Source organism: Papaver somniferum, chromosome 2 (assembly GCF_003573695.1).
Source record: "Papaver somniferum cultivar HN1 chromosome 2, ASM357369v1, whole genome shotgun sequence".
Taxonomy (NCBI): Eukaryota; Viridiplantae; Streptophyta; class Magnoliopsida; order Ranunculales; family Papaveraceae; genus Papaver; species Papaver somniferum.
In genome coordinates, this window is record NC_039359.1 from 104,456,163 (window position 1) to 104,473,972 (window position 17,810).

A 17,810-nucleotide genomic window follows, 5' to 3' on the forward strand; every position below is an offset into this window, starting at 1 on the left:
CCTATATATAACCTTGCTCTTCCAAGAATAGTGTTATATGGGCCGTTGAATCCATTAGAAGGGCTACTATGATAACGAAAAATCGGTGGTTAAGTAATTTCAAAATCCCCTTATCTAGATTTTTTATAATGGATAAACTACCTTCATTTAGTTAGTGCTAATTATTTAAATAACATTAACGAATCCAAAAATTCACTAATGATTTTGTTTATACTTAGTCAAGAAACTAAGTCAGATTAAGAGTTGTTCCGGTGGGAAGGAAAAGTGGAGAGAATTTTTTTTTCCCTGAGATTTCGTTGAAAAATCCTAGGTTTTGGTTCACTCAAGCAAAGTAAGGAATCAATGGCTGAAAATAATCAGATATACCTCTAACTTAGCTCTAATGTCCTCTTTATTAATCAAAATTGGTGGAAGACCGATTCTTTTTTTTTTTATATTTTTATATTTTCAGAGAAACTTACGGTTGGTGTTTTTCATATAAACCAACCGTAAAATGCATTTACGGTTAATGATTGATGAACTTCCAACCGTAACTGGTCAAAATGGGGAAATCCCAATCATAAACCAATTAAGGCTGGAATTTTGTCTTTCTAGACAAACCGTAAAATTAACCTTAGGTGAAATTACGGTTGTTTTAGGTGCTTCCAATTTTAACCGTAAATATTTTTGTACGTGGTTTTTGATTTATAGGGATAGAAATATAAAGTTGCGGTTTGTTAACTTAATGTACAATTGGTCTCGATGGTTTTCAAACTATCCGTAATTATGGAAAATTACCACCCGTAATTGTTGATACATGAAAAATAATATCCCTTAACGGGTATAGGATGCCCACGAGAGGGATGGCGAACCTAAGGTGAGACATGGGGACTAATCCCAAGCCCGAATGAGAAAATACCCATGAAGTGGAGAGGACAAGGAAGGGATTAATGAATAAGAAGAAGGATATATTATGGGAAGAATGGCATTATAAGTAGTTAAGGAGATTTAGGATATGTGGCATGATGTCATAAAAAGAAGGGGCTTTTGGAAAGTCTATATAAGGAAGGACAAGGTATAATGGAAGGAGGACTCTCTCTTTCTTACTATTCTTGATATACTGAGGTCACTTGGTGTAGCTAGGGCGGGTAGAACCAAAACTAAAACCACCCTTCAACATTTGGCGACCACACCCGGAGGCTCGTCCCTAGCTCATCATGACACACTCAGGAGGCACTAACTCTAGTGTGGTAGAAAACCATGCGACTGATCGACCCATCAATTTAGAAGAAGTAACAATAGAAGACGAAGACAGCAAGGAAGAAACACCGATCCAAGGTGTTATCAAACGATTTGTGGGACATGGGTCCCAAAACAGAGAGATAATAACAACACAAAGGAAGAACATGCGAGCAACCCAACTGCCAAAACCCATGTCACCAACTCTGCAAAATATGCAAAAGGAACTAGAGGAGCACTTACGCATAAGGCAAGATCTTGAAGATTGGATAACACAAGCAGTAATAGCAGGACAAAAAACTCCTGAAGAAATGACGAAAAGCGAGGAGCACAAAAACGACAACCATTATGGTAAAAACTCCTGTGCAGGAAGAAATGGCGAGGTACTTGGAGAAGAATTATCATGTGGTAAAACAAGACAACCACTGTTGCGTAAGCAGTCCATACCCAAAAGACATCCGAGAATACCAATATCTTGAGGACTACACTTCTCTGAAATTCAAGACTTATGACGGACAGAGGAACGCACGGGAACATCGTAGCCGATTCCTATCAGCAATGAACGATAGAGCTTCCGACGGGAACTTGTGCCTAAAAGAATTTCCCAAATCGCTCACATGCATGACGTTCACCTAGCATGACAACCTAAAGGCAGAAATCGTGGATTCCTGGCCGATTATGTCCATACTCTTTCTTCGAAAATTCTATTCAGCCAAGAGGAAAATTACGACAATAGACTTGAGAAAGAACGGACAACGGATGGGAGAAGAAATAGGAAAGTATATCTTACGGTTCCGGCGCTTGGTACTAGACTGTCACGAAGACATCAGTGAGGAAACACTCGTTGAGATTTGTGTACGAGGAATGATCCCAGCTTTCAAGCGGAGTTTGATCAATTTTAGATTACAGACCTTCGTCGAGCTAGAAGAAGCGGCTGAAAGGATCATCATCTGCATAGAAGAAATACCCATAGACCCTGCTTGGTGTCACACAGTCAGCACCTTATCTGAGGCACTGCGCAACGTAAGACCTAGCATTAATAGAGAAAGGATGGATCAATTCCAAACCATCGGTAGAAACCATGGTAGAAGTGGAAGGACTAGGCATGACTCAAACCCATCAGCCCTTCTTCCTTGCAGCAAAGAGCGCGCAATCGAATTACTGGGTCACTGAACAAGAAATTCAGCTGCCCCCGACGGTATGGATAAGAACTCCTCTAGGTACTTCCACTATCATCGAAGGTTGAGGCACCCAACAGAATAATGTTTTGCTATAAGGAGTATATTTGAATGCAAACGCACCGCTGGGGAACTCGGGGAAACTAAGCAAGCGATTGAGCATGACCCTTTCCCTCTCCATTAATGCGAAAGAAATGAGGAGAGGAAGAATATGAATGGCAATACCACATTGTAAATACCCCCTTTTTATGGTAAGAACAACTTTCCCTTTCGAAATTTGAGAAAAGGTCGCAGGATAGCCAAGGGCGCCTGATTGACTGTCAAATCTAAAAAAGGTCTCAGAAAAGCCAATGGCGCCTGATTGACTAATAATTTACAAAAGGTCTCCGGAAAGCCAATGGCGCCTAATTGACCTACAAATCTACAAAAGGTCTCAGGAAAGCGAATAGCGCCAACGATGCCTGATTGACTGACAAATCTACAAAAGGTCTCAGGAAAGCCAATGGCGCCTGATTGACTGACAAATATACAAAAGGTCTCAGGAAATCCAATGGCGCCCGATTAACTGACAAATAAACAAAAAGTCTTAGGAAAGCCAATGGCGCCTGATTGACTGAAAAATTTACAAAAGGTCTCAGGAAAGCCAACGGCGCCTGATTGACTGACAAATCTACAAAAGGTCTCAGGAAAGCCAATGGCGTCTGATTGACTAACAAATCTACAAAAGGTATCAGGAAATCCAATGGCGCCTGATCGACTGATAAATTTACAAAAGGCCTCAGGAAAGCCAATGGCGCCTGATTGATTGACAAATCTACCAAAGTTCTCAGGAAAGCCAAAGGCGCCTGATTGACTGAAAAATCTACGAAAAAGTCTTAGGAAAGTCAAAGGCGCCCGATTGACTAACAAATCTACAAAAAGTCATTAGAAAGCCAAAGGCATGGAAGAAAAACTCAAGAAAGAGATGTCGCGGGAGTAGGCGCGTTTCACTAACGCCCAACCCACCCAACATCCTTTCCATACAAAGAGGAAGGAATATGCGCGTTTCACTAACACCCACCCCACCCAGCACCCTTCGATAAAAATAGGGGGGAGTAGGCGCGTTCAATCAACGCCCACCTCACCCAGGGCCCTTCGGTAATAATAGGGGGAGTAGGCGCGTTGAATCAACGCCCACCCCACCCAACACCCTTTCAATACAAGAAGAAGAAATATGCGCGTTTCACTAACGCCCATCCCACCCAACACCCTTCAATAAAAAGAGGAGGGAGTAGGCGTGTTTCACTAGCGCCCACCCCACCCGACACCCTTCGATAAAAAAAGGGGGGGGGGGGAGGGAGTAGGCGCATCCAATCAACGCCCACCCAACACCACGTCTCTATGGAGACCAAAAGAAGAAGATTATGAATAGGCGACGATTCATGAAGCCAAGAATAATGAAAAACACCAACATCAAACTAATAATCAACCAAGCATCATACCAATATCCCACAACAAATAAAAACAAATAAAACAAATACCAAATATATCATCCATAAGGCAAAGGGAAAGGTAACACAAAGAAGAATCACTTTAAAATGGCTACAACTTAGCCAACTCCTGTCGCTTTTCCTCAAGCTCCGCGCGAACCGTTGCATTCGCGGTTTCGGCTCGTAGCACCTCGTCATTGGCTACCCCAACATCAACAATCAACAGATTCAACACCGCCTTCTTGCTGGAAGTAGCCTCAGAACGCTTTCCCAGCTCCCCCTCTAGCTTAGAAATATTACTCGTAAGCCGTCCACGAGGGTCATTACGACTCTTCACCTTTGACAACAATTCTTCCAACCACGTTATCGGAAACTGGACGTTGATGCGGACTGCACGGTAGTATCCCATCTACGCATCGTCGCAGCATCAACATGATCATCCCTTACACGCGTGAGTTGATCGGCGAGCTCCAAGAGATTTCTAGTCATGTAACACAGAAGGCGAACGTCCAGAAGACCCGCTTTTGCCATATGACCACCACCACACTCCACAATATCTCTATAAGCAGCGGAAAAAACGGTTGGAACCCAAAAACCGTGAATGAGGGTATGAGTGGCGGGGTCTACTCCATCCTCGGTAGCGCTCACCACCAAAGGGAAGCGAAACTACACATCCTCGGAATTTGCTGGCACATTGGGAACAACTGGTATTTCAAAAACAGGAACATCATTATGCTTCTCCAGAGGAGTAGAGGAACCACTACCATCTGTCAGGGCATGTTTCCAGACCCATCGATAATGGGGACAACGCGCCGCATGCCATCCATGTCAGGCTTAACAGTATCCTTACGCTTCTTACCCATATCCCAGCGCCAATAATGGAACTTTAGCAAACAACTGAACGAAAAAAAAGGGGACAGGGACATGGAGCTAACCTTAGGAATCGACAAACCAGGCGAGATATCAGCAGGGTTAGGACGAGACGCGGAAGAACTAGAAGACGACTCAGAGTCACTAGTGGAACCTGAAAAATGAAAGATGACCACCATTACGATAAACAACTTAGATTTATAAGAAAAAAACAGAGAGAAGAGAGAGGGAAAGTAAGAGGAAAGAATAATGATGAAAACAAAGACACGTATTTAATAGGATATTACCCGCAGGATCATCAACGGCTGGTGCCACGTGGGACAAAGACCCACCTAAAACTGACCGACTTGACCCAGATGGGCTCATTGATTGCATAAGGGCACTAGGGGACACCGGAAGTTCCGCCTAGCACGAAAAGTTTCATCCCGAAGAGGATGAACTGACGATACATGAAGGCGCGGAGATACCCAACCAGATCCCTTAGGATGACTAACCCCAAGGTCCCTCAGCGGTCTACAAACGAGGAAGTAGGATTGTTATTCACGCTCCTAGGGGGTTATGACGCGCTCCTCCGACGGCCCTGCTGGGTTTGTAAGGGTGAAATGTTAGCAGAAGAATAAGGGCGCGAAGCAGGTAACTTAGCTGCTTCTCGCATGGCTTTCTTAGCGAGGCTCCTCTCAGTCCAATCACTTTCAGGCATGTTCAATTACTCTTCCATTACATAAGAAAAGGGCTTCCACCCCACGTGATTGGAATGAGGAGCTTCTTGAGAAAGCAACCCCCGTTATCCATTTTATCTAAGAGAAAAAGGGGCAATGATAAATAATAGACGAATAAAAAACAAAGGGAACAACAACTACATGTGTAGTCAGAGGATTAACAGGTGGCTTTGACACATCTACCCACGGAGGCTTACGATCGGAAAATGACTTCGATCCCTGTATGGGCTCATGACCCACAAGAGGAGTCCATGAATTCACCACGGGCTCTAAAGAGCGACCTTTATTAGCTGGGACGAGACGGTGTGCAACGGCTACGACATCATTAAGTTTGATCCGGCCGGACGCATGAAGCACTCGAAGATCTTAAGAAGATAGGTCACGAGGAGGAGACGCTTCACGCAAAAGAAAATTCAAAGCCCTACGATGCAAGAAATCATGGTACCCATGAGCTCTTTCAGTAATTGCAAAAGGACGCGCGGAGAGAGGCTGCTTGAACGAAAAGTTTATCTCTCGATCAGATAGGCGTATTGGCCCCTTGAAGATAAAACGATCGAAACTGGCAATGATATCCCCAATATCAGAGCTTTCTTGCGGAGGGAACCTACTAGGTACCCCCTGATCAAACCCAACTTGTCGAGCTGCACGATCGGGGTTGTAAGACATGGCGATAAACTTGCCAGCATGGAAACCAGGAAGATAGCCAGGCAGCACGGCCATCGCTGAATAAAAATCCGCTTCCGCCAAAAGCTTTGACGAGTCTAGATCCGTGTCGAAAGGCACAGTAAAGTCATAGTGAGCTGGGCCCGATCGACCATCTTGATAAGGGAATGGTTCGAAATCCTTAGCCACATCCAAATGCTTGGCAATATCTCCCTTGAGAATTTTCCCCTTGAGATTCCAAAGAGACATCCGTGGGTAGCCGTAAACAACTGGAACCTTCTTAACCAAGCCATCATCCTGTCTGACATCTTCCTCGCGGTGAATCGCTAGTTCATTAGGATCAGGCGCGTATGGGGACGTGCTCCCAAGACCACGCCAGCATAAAAGAAGCTGGGATGTAAGTCTCAATCTTGTGAGATGAACCTACCGTCTGAAGATATCGACAAAACAAATCCAGATGGCTTTACAAACCGCCTAAGAACATCGGTGCATGTGGAAAAGAAACACCGCGAGACAGCAACACCGCCATCGGAACGAGCTCACTCTTAATGGTATCCTGGGGACTGTACTCAAATACATCATGGCAAAGCCAAAACAGGATGAAAGCGGCCAATTCTACACGAGGATTCTCCTCTTTTCGCTCGGGGGAAAGAACTTTCCCGTCTACTAACCGCGGAGCCCAATACTTGAGCTATAGAGGGAAGAAAGCGCGTCGTTTGGTCTTGGCAACCAACTCATGACCAACCTTTGCTGGAGCCTATGAGCCATGAATCGCTTCGTATGCACGAATAGAATCAGACAATAGCCGCTCGCCGATTGGGCGTGTTGAAGGAGTCTTCTTTTCTTCAACCCATTTAGTCTTCCCCTTCGAAATGAACGATGACGCCCCCTTTTTGCGCTCACCAGTAGCCTTCTTATCCTCGCTCTGTTTTGATGGCGTTTGACTCTTCCGTACCAATTCATGTCGGGAAGCGTCTTTACAGTTCAACAGGTAAGTGCATAACGCTTTGTCTTCATCGTTCAACGCTCTATAAACAGCCGCCTCGTCATACGAGTGACTGCCATGGAGTGGTAATCCTGTAAGGGCAACCACATCCTCTAGAACGATGGTCGCTTCCCCCCACGCCGTAAAAAGAGTGTGAACAGGAACAATCCAGCGAGAGAAAAGCCTCACTATGTCGTGCCTACATCTTTTCACCTCCCGTTTGAAGAGACGAATTTATGGATTCGTCAATACCTTCTTTACGAAGAGTGGCAGCGTGGTCAGGATTGAGACGTATGTAAGATGCCCAGTGCGGCCATACCGGATGGGTTTTTGACCTGGAGCGGATATCGATAACGTGGAGGTCGTAGTCACCATGATGAATGGCCATCCACGGTACCATCTTAAAAGAAAAATCATCCATAGTCTCTGACTCGGGTTGCATAAGCCATCCAGGAGAGGAAGGATAAGGAAATACAGGAGGGTTCAAAAGGCGAGGGACCAAGATGTCGTCAAGAGGAAAAACGCCTTTACCTCCACGTAGCTCCCTCAGCCTTAGCGCGCGCTTCAGATCGGGTCCACTAGTGAACTCCGCGATCGTATATGACCTTCCATCTGCTGGAGCAGGTAGGAGAATTTCGTCTTGCCCCGAGTACTCGGTCTCCTCAGAACCTCTACTCATGGATCCTCCGGACTCGGAGGATTCTTCAGATAAACTGCCGGTTGAACTGCTAGACATGTGGAGTATATGTGTATATTCAAGAAGGAGGGAGAAAAAGAAAGATGAGGGAAAAAAAACTAACAGGTCTATATATAGATGGCTTCAAAGCCTGAACGTGGCAGTTACACAGAGGAGATGGTAACCGGCAGTAACTGAAGAGAAATAAGAGGGTTTTGCACGATGAAAGAAAATCAAGCGTCGCCCATGATCACGGAGTCAATAAAGAGGAAGGGGGGGCCCTCACCCGATGTTTTATGAAAAGAGATGACGTTTAATAAATTCTTTGACTATCGGGTCATTTAACGATTAACCAAATAGTCAGGGGACTAATGTTGATACATGAAAAATAATATCTCTTAACGGGTCTAGAGTGCCCCCGAGAGGGATGGTGAACCTAACGTGAGATATGGGGACTAAGCCCAAGCCCGAATGAGAAAATACCCATGAAGTGGAGAGGACAAGGAAGGGATTAATGAATAAGAAGAAGGATATATTAGGGGAAGAATGACATTAGGAGTAATTAAGGAGGTTTAGGACATGCCAGTCAGTGATGGTTTGGATGCCCACCTATAGTCCTACATGGGCTATCAGCCAAACAAACAATTTCAGCTTAATTGAAAGGAGGTTTAGGACATGTGGCATGATGTCATAAAAAAAAGGGGCTTTTGGAAAGTTATATAAGGAAGGACAACGTACAATGGAAGGAGCTCTCTCTCTCTCTTACTATTCTTGGTATAGTGAGGTCACTTGGTGTAGCTAGGGCGGGTAGAACCAAAACTAAAACCCCCTTCAACAGTAACCTTTTACGGTTGATATAATTTTTATGAAAATCAATCGTAAAATTTGTTAACAACTTATAAAAAAATTCACTCAGGAATATTAACTGTTCGATATATTATAGTCGAAACCAACCTTACATATTTTTACGGTTAAAAAACCAAGCAGAACTGGACATTTTTGGGAAATGATGGTTGGTTTCGGGTCCATGGACAACCATAATACTCTCAAAAATCATGGTTACGGTTGGTTAATGAAGAATAACCAACCGTAACTCCATATGCGACCCTAATTTTCGACTAAATTTTTGATGAACTTGACCTAGATTTTTTTTTGTTTTAAAATTAATTGATTTAGATTGTTATTGATTAAAATTAGAGAATTAGGTTATTATTTTTGTTTTGGTTTTTGTGGAAGGGTTGCTGATAATGATTGATTATGACGATTTGATTGATGGGATGTTTGTTGCTGATGATTGATTTCGAGTTGTTCTGATGATTAATTTTGGGTTGTTGTGATGATGACTAGAATTAGAGATTTTTTTTTATTATTTAGGTTTAATTGATGAAAGGGTAACTTAGGTATTTACTATACCATTAGGATAGACGCTAACCAACTAACTAGACATTAAAATCATGGATGAAGCCCCTCAAATGGATTCAACGGCCCTATAATAGATTCTCTTCCAATCTTTCTTTTTTTGTTTTTGGTATAGAGCATGTAAACAAAACAGAGAAACATAATTAACTGTTGTTTACAAAGAGAGAAGCAATCCTAGCTGGAATGCTTGAACTGGTCCACTTGTGTTGGACGTTGTGAGTGAGAGCATCCGTTACCAGTGAATGGGCAGCTTTATTTGCTGGTTTCGGGACAAAACTGTAAGCACCATAATTATTTAGGGCGGCCATCTTGTGGGTAATTTTTTTTTAACTAGAAGCACATACTAAACATCACTTGGAAAAAGGGGCGATCTTTTAAGATACGTTTGGAGTGAAGCGCAAATAAAAAATGCATCTCTTGTTCCCACCGCGCGATTTTGCCCAAAGCTAAAGCTAAAAGTCAAAAGTAGCTTAGGCATGTTGGCATACGCCTGGGCATTGTGAATGCTCTAAGAAGAAGTGTTCCGGCTTTCGGAACACGACTTTTAACTAGAGGTGATAATAACGTTGATCAACTTATTTGATGCTTCGAAAAGAAATCACCTCATTTGAAAAGACAAAGAAATTCGTGGCATCAACGATGACTCATACTAATTCTGTAAACCTACGTGTCTAATCTTCCTTAAAATTCCCATCTCATGCCGCTAATTATTGCCGATAACGCCAGCATCCTCGTACTACCTCCTGCAGACTACTGCACTCTTTCTTCTCTCACAAATACCTAACTGTACGGTTCTCAAGTATTCCTCAATTTCCTCTTCAGTTCGTCAAGCGCTTTAAGAAACGGGAAAATGGCTAGTACTATTTCGGGAAGAAATTGGATGGCAAATAGTGTTACGGTAGTTCAAGGGCATCATCAGCGACATGGTTCTGATAAGGTATTCGAATGGGACACAGTCCTTTCATCATGCGCTGATCAATTCACTGCTGCTAATATGGATACTACTATCGGTAATGATAAGAAAACAATGATTACGGCTTCAAGTGATGAAAAGATGTCACAGCGAAGGAAGGACATTAACAATGCTGTCCATGGAGCCAATAGTAGAAAGAAAGCAAGTAATGACGAGTCTCTGCAGAAGGTTATGTACGCGAGCTGTTGGAGTCAGAGCTAAGCAAGTACGGAGCAGTTAATAACCATCCTATACTCGGTTAATATTTGTAGTTTTCTTTTTCTTTTTTACCTGTTCTATTTGTTTTTCACTTTAGCTTGGACGTGGCCTTTTATTTGTTGGCGCAGTGCTTTTGTTTCGTGGAGGCACAATGCAATGTAACTGTAAATTGGGTTGTGAGTTCAGTTACCTAAATCTGTTAGTCGAATCTGGGACTGTGGTTGTCTCAGTTATCAGTTTCAAACTTGTTTTGCTGCTATATTTGATTTCTCTTGTATTCGTTAAATTGACATGCCCGTAAACTACCTGCATGGATTTACAACTCAAGCCCGATTTCGATTTTTCCTATCGGGCTTGGTCTTCACGTGGCGTATGCGCCAGTGCCTATACGTGTTGCTCAGGATGCACCCCAAACCAGGATTGACATGTGTAACTCAATTATTTAGAACACAAAATTTGGTTGAAAAGACCAAAATCAACAATTCCTGGGTGAAATGGACTATTAAATTTTGATACTGTTTAAATGGACAAAAATGTAAAAATAGACAGGATGTAACCAGTTTCATATTGCCCATTTTCAAATATTTTTCCTTATTTTTAATTTACACAGGATGTATCCAGTTTCATCCTTGATATTTTTTAAATTTAAGCTAGGATGAATCCAATTTCATCCTTACTTTTTCTTTTTTTGGCCATTTCACCCCAAACTATTTTTTACTTGTCCATTTGAACAGTGATTTAAAAATATTGCACAAATGACCCATTTTCCGTATTTGGAAAGCGTTATAAAGCACGACATATAAACGCTGCCCATACGCGTTGCTCAGGAATCAGGATGCAACCAAACCATCCGTAACTCAATTATTTTGAAAGTATTATGTCGCACACTGGTGGAGGTGATATGGTGCTTGAAGGCCCTGAACTCTCCAATTAGAAGATTCTTGAGTCAATCTATTCGGGCTTTATTGACTGGAAGTTCATTTTCGTTTATATTTATTCTTCATGACAACCGGATCCATTTAATGATTGATTATGATTATGGGTGTTCATTTTCCAAATCAACGTGAACTCAGCCTGACTGGGGTTTTCGTTCGAGGGCTACGAGTGCACCGAAAAATGCTTGCATCCCAAGTGTGTCCGCCTCCCAGACAATGGGGCACTTTTTTATTTTAGTTGATTAGTGATTCTTTCGCCGGATCTCCTTTCTTCTTTATAAAATACCGGCTAATGTAGGATATACATATCGAGTCTGGTATATGGAGTTAGTAATTTAGGTTTCGGTTAGAGTGGATATAATATACAAATATTGAGTGGTATATGTAGGATTGTTAGTGTCGGTTTTGCCGTTTTGGTGTCTTGCAAAAGAGCTGAAAACGGAGCTGTTGTCTTGTGTTGTTTTGGATTTTCTTCATCTTAATTCTTGAAGCAGCGGTGATCGTAATTTGTAAGCAACCAAAAATCCAATTATTGATTAGGTCGTCTTGTTTGTTTTCATGTTATCAGTTATCAGTTTAACTTCTTTTCGTTGTTAGCTTAAAATGTTTGTTTGTAGCGAAGTCCTTCTAGATAGACAATGCCACCCATATGGGTTGTAGCACATCTTCACGTGGGTCGTACAATACGTGCATGAATCTATAGCTGATACCTCATGGATTTTCGTACTTATTTTTTCACGTGACAACTGCATGGGTTCTTAAACGTGTCTCTCGGTGCTTAACCGAACAGGGATATAGACAGTTGATGACTCGATCGTGGATTCAAAAATTAATAGTAATCACTTGTCCGACCGACTTCACGAATAAATGAAGAATTAGACAGAAAAATAGCAGATTGTCAGAAATTGAATGAACGAAAAGTAAGATCAAGCTTTAATATTCTGTACCGCCATCAAAGTTACAGGTGAGGTGGACAAGTTTGCGGACATGGCATTTAAACTTTTTTTTTTTTTTGTTAATAATCAAAGGCGTTCAGCAAGGCTAGTAGTACCCCTCAACTGTTGGAACTAGCCAAACAGGAGGCACAGTCCAGTACATAGAGGTTTTCTTACGTTTTGTCCATCGAGCTAACTCATGAGTAACATAATTACAAATTCTAGGTTGAAAACTGAAAATACAAGCAGACAACTTAGAAGAAAAAAGCTTAATGTCTTTAAAAATGGCATCTGTCCTAGGATCACCATCAAAAAAACCGGAAGAAAGTTGCTCCACCAAGTCTTTTGCATCACTTTCTATGATAATGTGAGTCAACTTCTGTTCCACTGCTTTCTTAAGAACTCCCCAAATAGTTCTGGCTTCTGCTTCTTCTGCACATGAAACTCCAAACACCATAGCAGCACAGAAAGAAGCTTTGCTTGAGAAATCTCTCACCACATAACCTGCACCATTGTCTCCAGTAATGTCATCAAAGGCTCCATCAATATTACATTTTATCCATCCAAACGAAGGGGGCATCTATTTATGACATAGGGCAGGGTGAGTAGTGAGAGTGATTACAATGGTATTTTTCCTAGTAAGAATCATAGCTTTAGCCCTTTCTAAGACCGAGGTATGAGTTTCAGACACATTTTGAAAAACCAAATTGTTTCTACTAGTCCAGAGAGACCACATGATGGCAACAAAAAGATATTGAGAATCCTCGGGCAGTCTAGAGTTTGGACCCAGAAACCAGAACATGAGCCATTGGTGAAAGTTTTTTTGAGAAAAGAAAGAAGTGTTGATGCAAAAAATGGATAAAACCAGACTTTAGAAGCAAAAGGACACAACACCAGGGTATGCATAATGTTTTCATGAGGATCCTTGCATCTAGTACAATCAACAGAGTTCATAGGCATTCTAGTGTGGAGAACAGTTCTAAATGGTAAGGCATTTTTTGCAACTTTCCAGAGGAAAAGTTGAATTCTGTAAGGAACTCTAATCTTCCAGATATTTAACCAAATAGATTTACTAGGAGAGGGTTTAATGCCTCTGAGCCCCAGATAGGCAAATTTTGAAGGAAATTTACCATTTTTTTAGAGATCCCAAGCCCTCCTATCAGGAGTGCCAGGCTGGCTTAAGGGAATAGTGAAAATCTTCTTAACAGAAGCATCATCAAAGTGGGTAGAGAGTTTAGAAACATTCCAGGTTTCTAATACTATTATCAATGAAATAATCAACTTTAATACTAGGATCAGGAGGGGTAAGAGGGTTTGGAGTGGCAGTGCCCAGAGATGGTATCCATTTATCAAACCAAGGATCAATGAATTTACCATCACCAACAATCCAGGAGATGAAAGGCTTTATCAGTTCCTTGATAGCATGTAAGCATCTCCAGATCCAAGAGCACTTGTCAGGGCACTTAGCATTCAGAAAATCAGTTCTAGGAAAGTATCTTACTTTTAAAATCTTTGCTAACATGCAATCAGGATTTTCAATAATTTTCCAGACATTTCTAGCTAACATAGAAAGATTATTTATTTCAGTTTTTCTGAATCCCAAACCACCTTCAGATTTAGGTGAGCGAAGAATATCCCAACCCAAAAGGTGGAGTTTTCTATCTTTTGGGTCTAGAATTTCTCCCCATCAGAATTTGCAGAGATGAGCATCCATCTGTCTGCAAAGGTGCTTTGGGATTAAGAAAGCCCCCATCTGGAATAAAGGGATGGCTTGCCCAATATATTTAACCAAAGTAGTTCTATCAGCTTGAGATATGAGTTTATGAAGCCAGACAGTAATTCTGGCATCCACAGCTTGGAGAATACCCATATGGGTTTGGATTTTAGAAGCTTGAAAAACATTGGGGGTCCCAAGATATTTTTCTCCCAAGTCTCTGCTTTGAATATCTAGAATGTTAGCCAAAAAAGCGTTCCTATGCTCTAGGATTCTCCTACTGAAGAGGGTACCAGACTTATCAAAATTTATTACTGCCCAGAAGCTAGGCCGTACTTTTGAAGGTAGTTTTTTATGGCAGTGAAGTTTTCTGTGGTAGCAGAGGAGAACAAAAGAGAATCATCAGCAAAAAGAAGGTGAGTCATTTCAGGGGCGTTTTTACAAATTTTGATACCTCTCGGGGTACCATTCCTTTGAAGAGTATCTATGTAAGAGGAGAGAGTCTCAGCACAGATGATATAAAGGTAAGGGGATAAGGGATCCCCTTGCCTTAGACCTCGTTCAGGTTGGAAAAAACCAGTGGGACTACCATTTAAAAGAACTAAATAGGAAACAATAGAGACAAATTGATTACTGAGTTTTATCCAATTTTCAGCTAACCCCATTTTTCTCAAAACTTTTTCAAGGAAAGTCCACTCCAGTTTATCATAAGCTTTAGACATGTCAAGTTTGATGGCAGCAGTACTCTCAACTTTCTCATTATGATTTACAGAATATATGGCTTCATTTGCAAGGAGAATATTGTCAGAAATAATCCTCTTTGGTATGAAGGCACTTTGATTTTGCGATATGATATTGTTCATAAAGGGTTTTAACCTGTTAGCTAAAGTTTTAGAAATAATTTTGTAGATGAAATTACATAATCCTATGGGTCTGTATTGACTGACCATATCAGCTAAGGGGACTTTAGGGATAAGAACAATGTTGGTATGGTTGAAGACTTTTGCAATACGCCCTGTTCTGAAGAAGGTTTGGGTCATGTCAACAACAACTTCTCCAACAATATCCCAGTTTTTTTGATAAAATAAGCATGTGAAACCATCTAGTCCAGGGGCTTTTTTACCTCCCATTTGAAAAACAACATTTTTTATTTCCTCAGCAGTGAGGGGAAGGTTTAAGGTATCATTATCCTAAGTAGAAAAATTTAACAAGGAGATCATTTAATATTTCATCCTGAAATTGATGTGGTTGAGAGGAATAGAGACTTTTGAAATAATCTATGAAAGAATTTCTAATACTATCTCTATCAGTTAGAATAGAATTGGAGGAATCCTTGATCCAACTGATGGTATTTCTCTTCCTCCTGAAGAGAGTGACTCTGTGGAAATAGGGAGTGTTTCTGTCCCCTTCCAAGAGCCAAACCTCTCTAGACTTGTCTTTCCAGTAGAGTTCTTCCATATTGTAGAGGTACTCTAGTCTGGCTTTGAGTCTAGCAGTGGTGGTAGAATCAGTAGGGTCAGAAATATGTAAATCTAACAAGTCTTTCCTGATGGTAGATATATCAGTTTGAATATTACCAAAGGACAGTTTGTTCCAATTTCTAAGGCCTTTTTTAATATTAAGAATCTTAGATTTTAGTTTATAGGCTGGAGAGCCTACAAGATTAACAGACCAAGCATTAGCTATAATATCTCTACAAGTAGGATCCCCAATCCACATATCCATGAAGTGGAATGGTCTAGGCATGAGAGTATCCTCATAATTGAAACCTATATGCATGGGGAAATGATCAGAAGAGTCCCTAGGAAGGTTATTAACACAAAATTTAGGACAAATATTTTCAGCCATTTGGTTTAGAAAACATCTGTCAAGCCTTTCAAAAATTAAATCAGGACCTTGTTGCATGTTGGACCAAGTGAATCTTGGACCAGAAAAGCCAGGATCATGAAGATTGAAAACAGAACAAAAATTTCTAAGATGTTCAAAATCAGAATCATTTACTTCAAGGCCACCATTTTTATCTTCTTTTTCTAAAAGAGTATTAAAATCACCAATAAAGAAATCAGGCTCATCTACAGGGACAGTAGTTTGTTGGCATTGTTGTTCCCAGAAAGCAGGCCTAAGACTACTATTGGGTTCTCCACAGGAAAAATGGATATGACAAGTTTTTGAGTGAACAATATCAGTTGTAGTAACATGGATGCCCCTCAAGCTGGATGAAACAACATTCAGGTGAATTTCCTTTTTCCAAGCCAAAACCAGACCACCACTTCTACCAACACTGGGAACATTGAAGGTACAGGGAAAACCCATATTTTTTTAGTTTCCTAGCCGCCATATCTTTACCCATTTTAGTCTCAGATAGGAAGATGATATCAGGGTTAACATTCATACAAAGCAGACTAAGTTCTTTGTTTGCAGAATTTTTTTCCCAAAACCTCTAAGGTTCCACGCAATTAAGTTTATGTTATTGACAGGGGAAGGGTTCAAATAGGGGTTGGAATTATCAAGAGACAGAGAGGAGGGTATAGAGTTTACCTGAGTGGTAGAGTCAGATCCACCACCAAGAGAGGCACTGTTGCCGTCACCACTTTGAAAATCACTTTGGGAGGAATTGAAACTAGAACTAGCAGCACTGAGAGGGGAATTGTTGCGGACATCACTGTTATCTGAGGCATTATCAGCAGGTACGTTGTAGCTTCCAAAGGAGTTGAAGATAGGTTGAGTGTTGAGAGAGCATGTAGAGAGAGCAATAGCTGGTAATTCTCCCAAATTGGTGATTGGAGTACAAATTGAGCGTAATCAGGTTCAGTAGAATTTTGTTCTTCAGAGATAACTACTAGACTAGCTAAGTTGGAGTTAGATCTAGTACGTTTCCGTAGATCAGCTCTGGGATTAATCTTTCTTTTGAGGCTAGCTAGAGCATCTTGTTCAGCAGAAGTAATTGTTCCTCTAGTAATAATTGAGCTGGTATTTGGGATAGCAGTTGTTTTAAACCTTCTATAAGAGTTAGTGGTACGAATCGGTCCACTAGGAATTGACTCAGCACCAGAGATAGAAGCAGCTACAGTAACATTTTGGGTAGTGACTTGTTTGAGAATAATTGGCAGACCATTTTCCAACTGGGTAGAGTGTTTTTGAACAGGGCCAACATCAAAAATCTTCAAAGTGGTGGATCTGTTGATGAAAGGACCCATTTGAAAGGTGTTTGAGAAGCTCTTCTGAGTGGTATTATCCATTCTTTGACCAACAGCTGTAGCTTTACCTTTGTTGCACACCTCAATAGCAGTTGTTTCAATTTGAGTTTCTGGTACTACCCCTGACTGTTGCATATTTGTATCAGAAATGACATCATAGGAAGGGTTTACTTGCTTAATTTCATGTGGCATTATTAGCTTTGAGACTGCCGGAAGAGAGTAGTTACTGCAACGAGCATCAATCTCTTTGATTTTTTTCTGCTTAAGTTTCCAAGCAGGGAAGTTTTGATCTTTATGATCGAAGATGGGACAGGAGGTACATAAGTATCTTGGAACTCTTATATGTCTACATTCTATCAAGAAGGGTTCACTCATACCAGTAGTGAAGAGGGGAATGCCAGTAGGTAAAGCTTTCTGGACTGGGATTTTAATGCAAACTTTGACATTCTTCTTGTGAGGATATTTTCCAAAATGGTTTTGAGCTTCAATAAGTTCTCCCATGTTGAGAGAGAGTAGCTGAATATCCTCAAATTCAGTACATTCATTTGGTATATTGCATAAGATGAACTATATGATTTCTTCATCAAAGATGAGTTGATGGCTTGGGGGCCAACCTTCTACTGGGACAACTTTTAGAAACATCAGATAACCACAAACAAAC

The 17,810-nt window shown here is 41.2% G+C and overlaps 2 protein-coding genes across 2 annotated transcripts; both read right to left on the bottom strand.

Moving 5' to 3' along the window:
- Nucleotides 1-12,344: 12,344 nt before the first annotated feature.
- Nucleotides 12,345-12,818, bottom strand: LOC113351716. The gene has a single exon (XM_026595654.1). It carries the CDS (start codon nt 12,816-12,818, stop codon nt 12,345-12,347), a length of 474 nt encoding a protein of 157 aa, XP_026451439.1.
- A 654-nt stretch (nt 12,819-13,472) lies between these two features.
- On the bottom strand, nt 13,473-16,265 carry LOC113351717. The gene is made up of 3 exons (XM_026595655.1): nt 15,375-16,265; nt 14,268-15,142; nt 13,473-13,830 (listed from the first exon to the last, which is right to left on the bottom strand). The coding sequence occupies exons 1-3, from the start codon at nt 16,263-16,265 to the stop codon at nt 13,473-13,475; spliced, it is 2,124 nt and encodes a 707-aa protein (XP_026451440.1).
- Nucleotides 16,266-17,810: the final 1,545 nt, after the last annotated feature.

What these genes read in the sequence shown, in the direction of transcription:
- LOC113351716 (XM_026595654.1), bottom strand. Translation starts at nt 12,818, where the DNA reads ATGCCCCCTTCGTTTGGATGGATAAAATGTAATATTGATGGAGCCTTT.
- LOC113351717 (XM_026595655.1), bottom strand. Translation starts at nt 16,265, where the DNA reads ATGGGTTTTCCCTGTACCTTCAATGTTCCCAGTGTTGGTAGAAGTGGT. An exon ending in GGAAAGACAAGTCTAGAGAG is followed by an intron (nt 15,143 to 15,374) that starts GTTTGGCTCTTG and finishes TTTTCTACTTAG; the next exon opens with GATAATGATACCTTAAACCT. An exon ending in TACGGCCTAGCTTCTGGGCA is followed by an intron (nt 13,831 to 14,267) that starts GTAATAAATTTT and finishes TTTGGGATTCAG; the next exon opens with AAAAACTGAAATAAATAATC.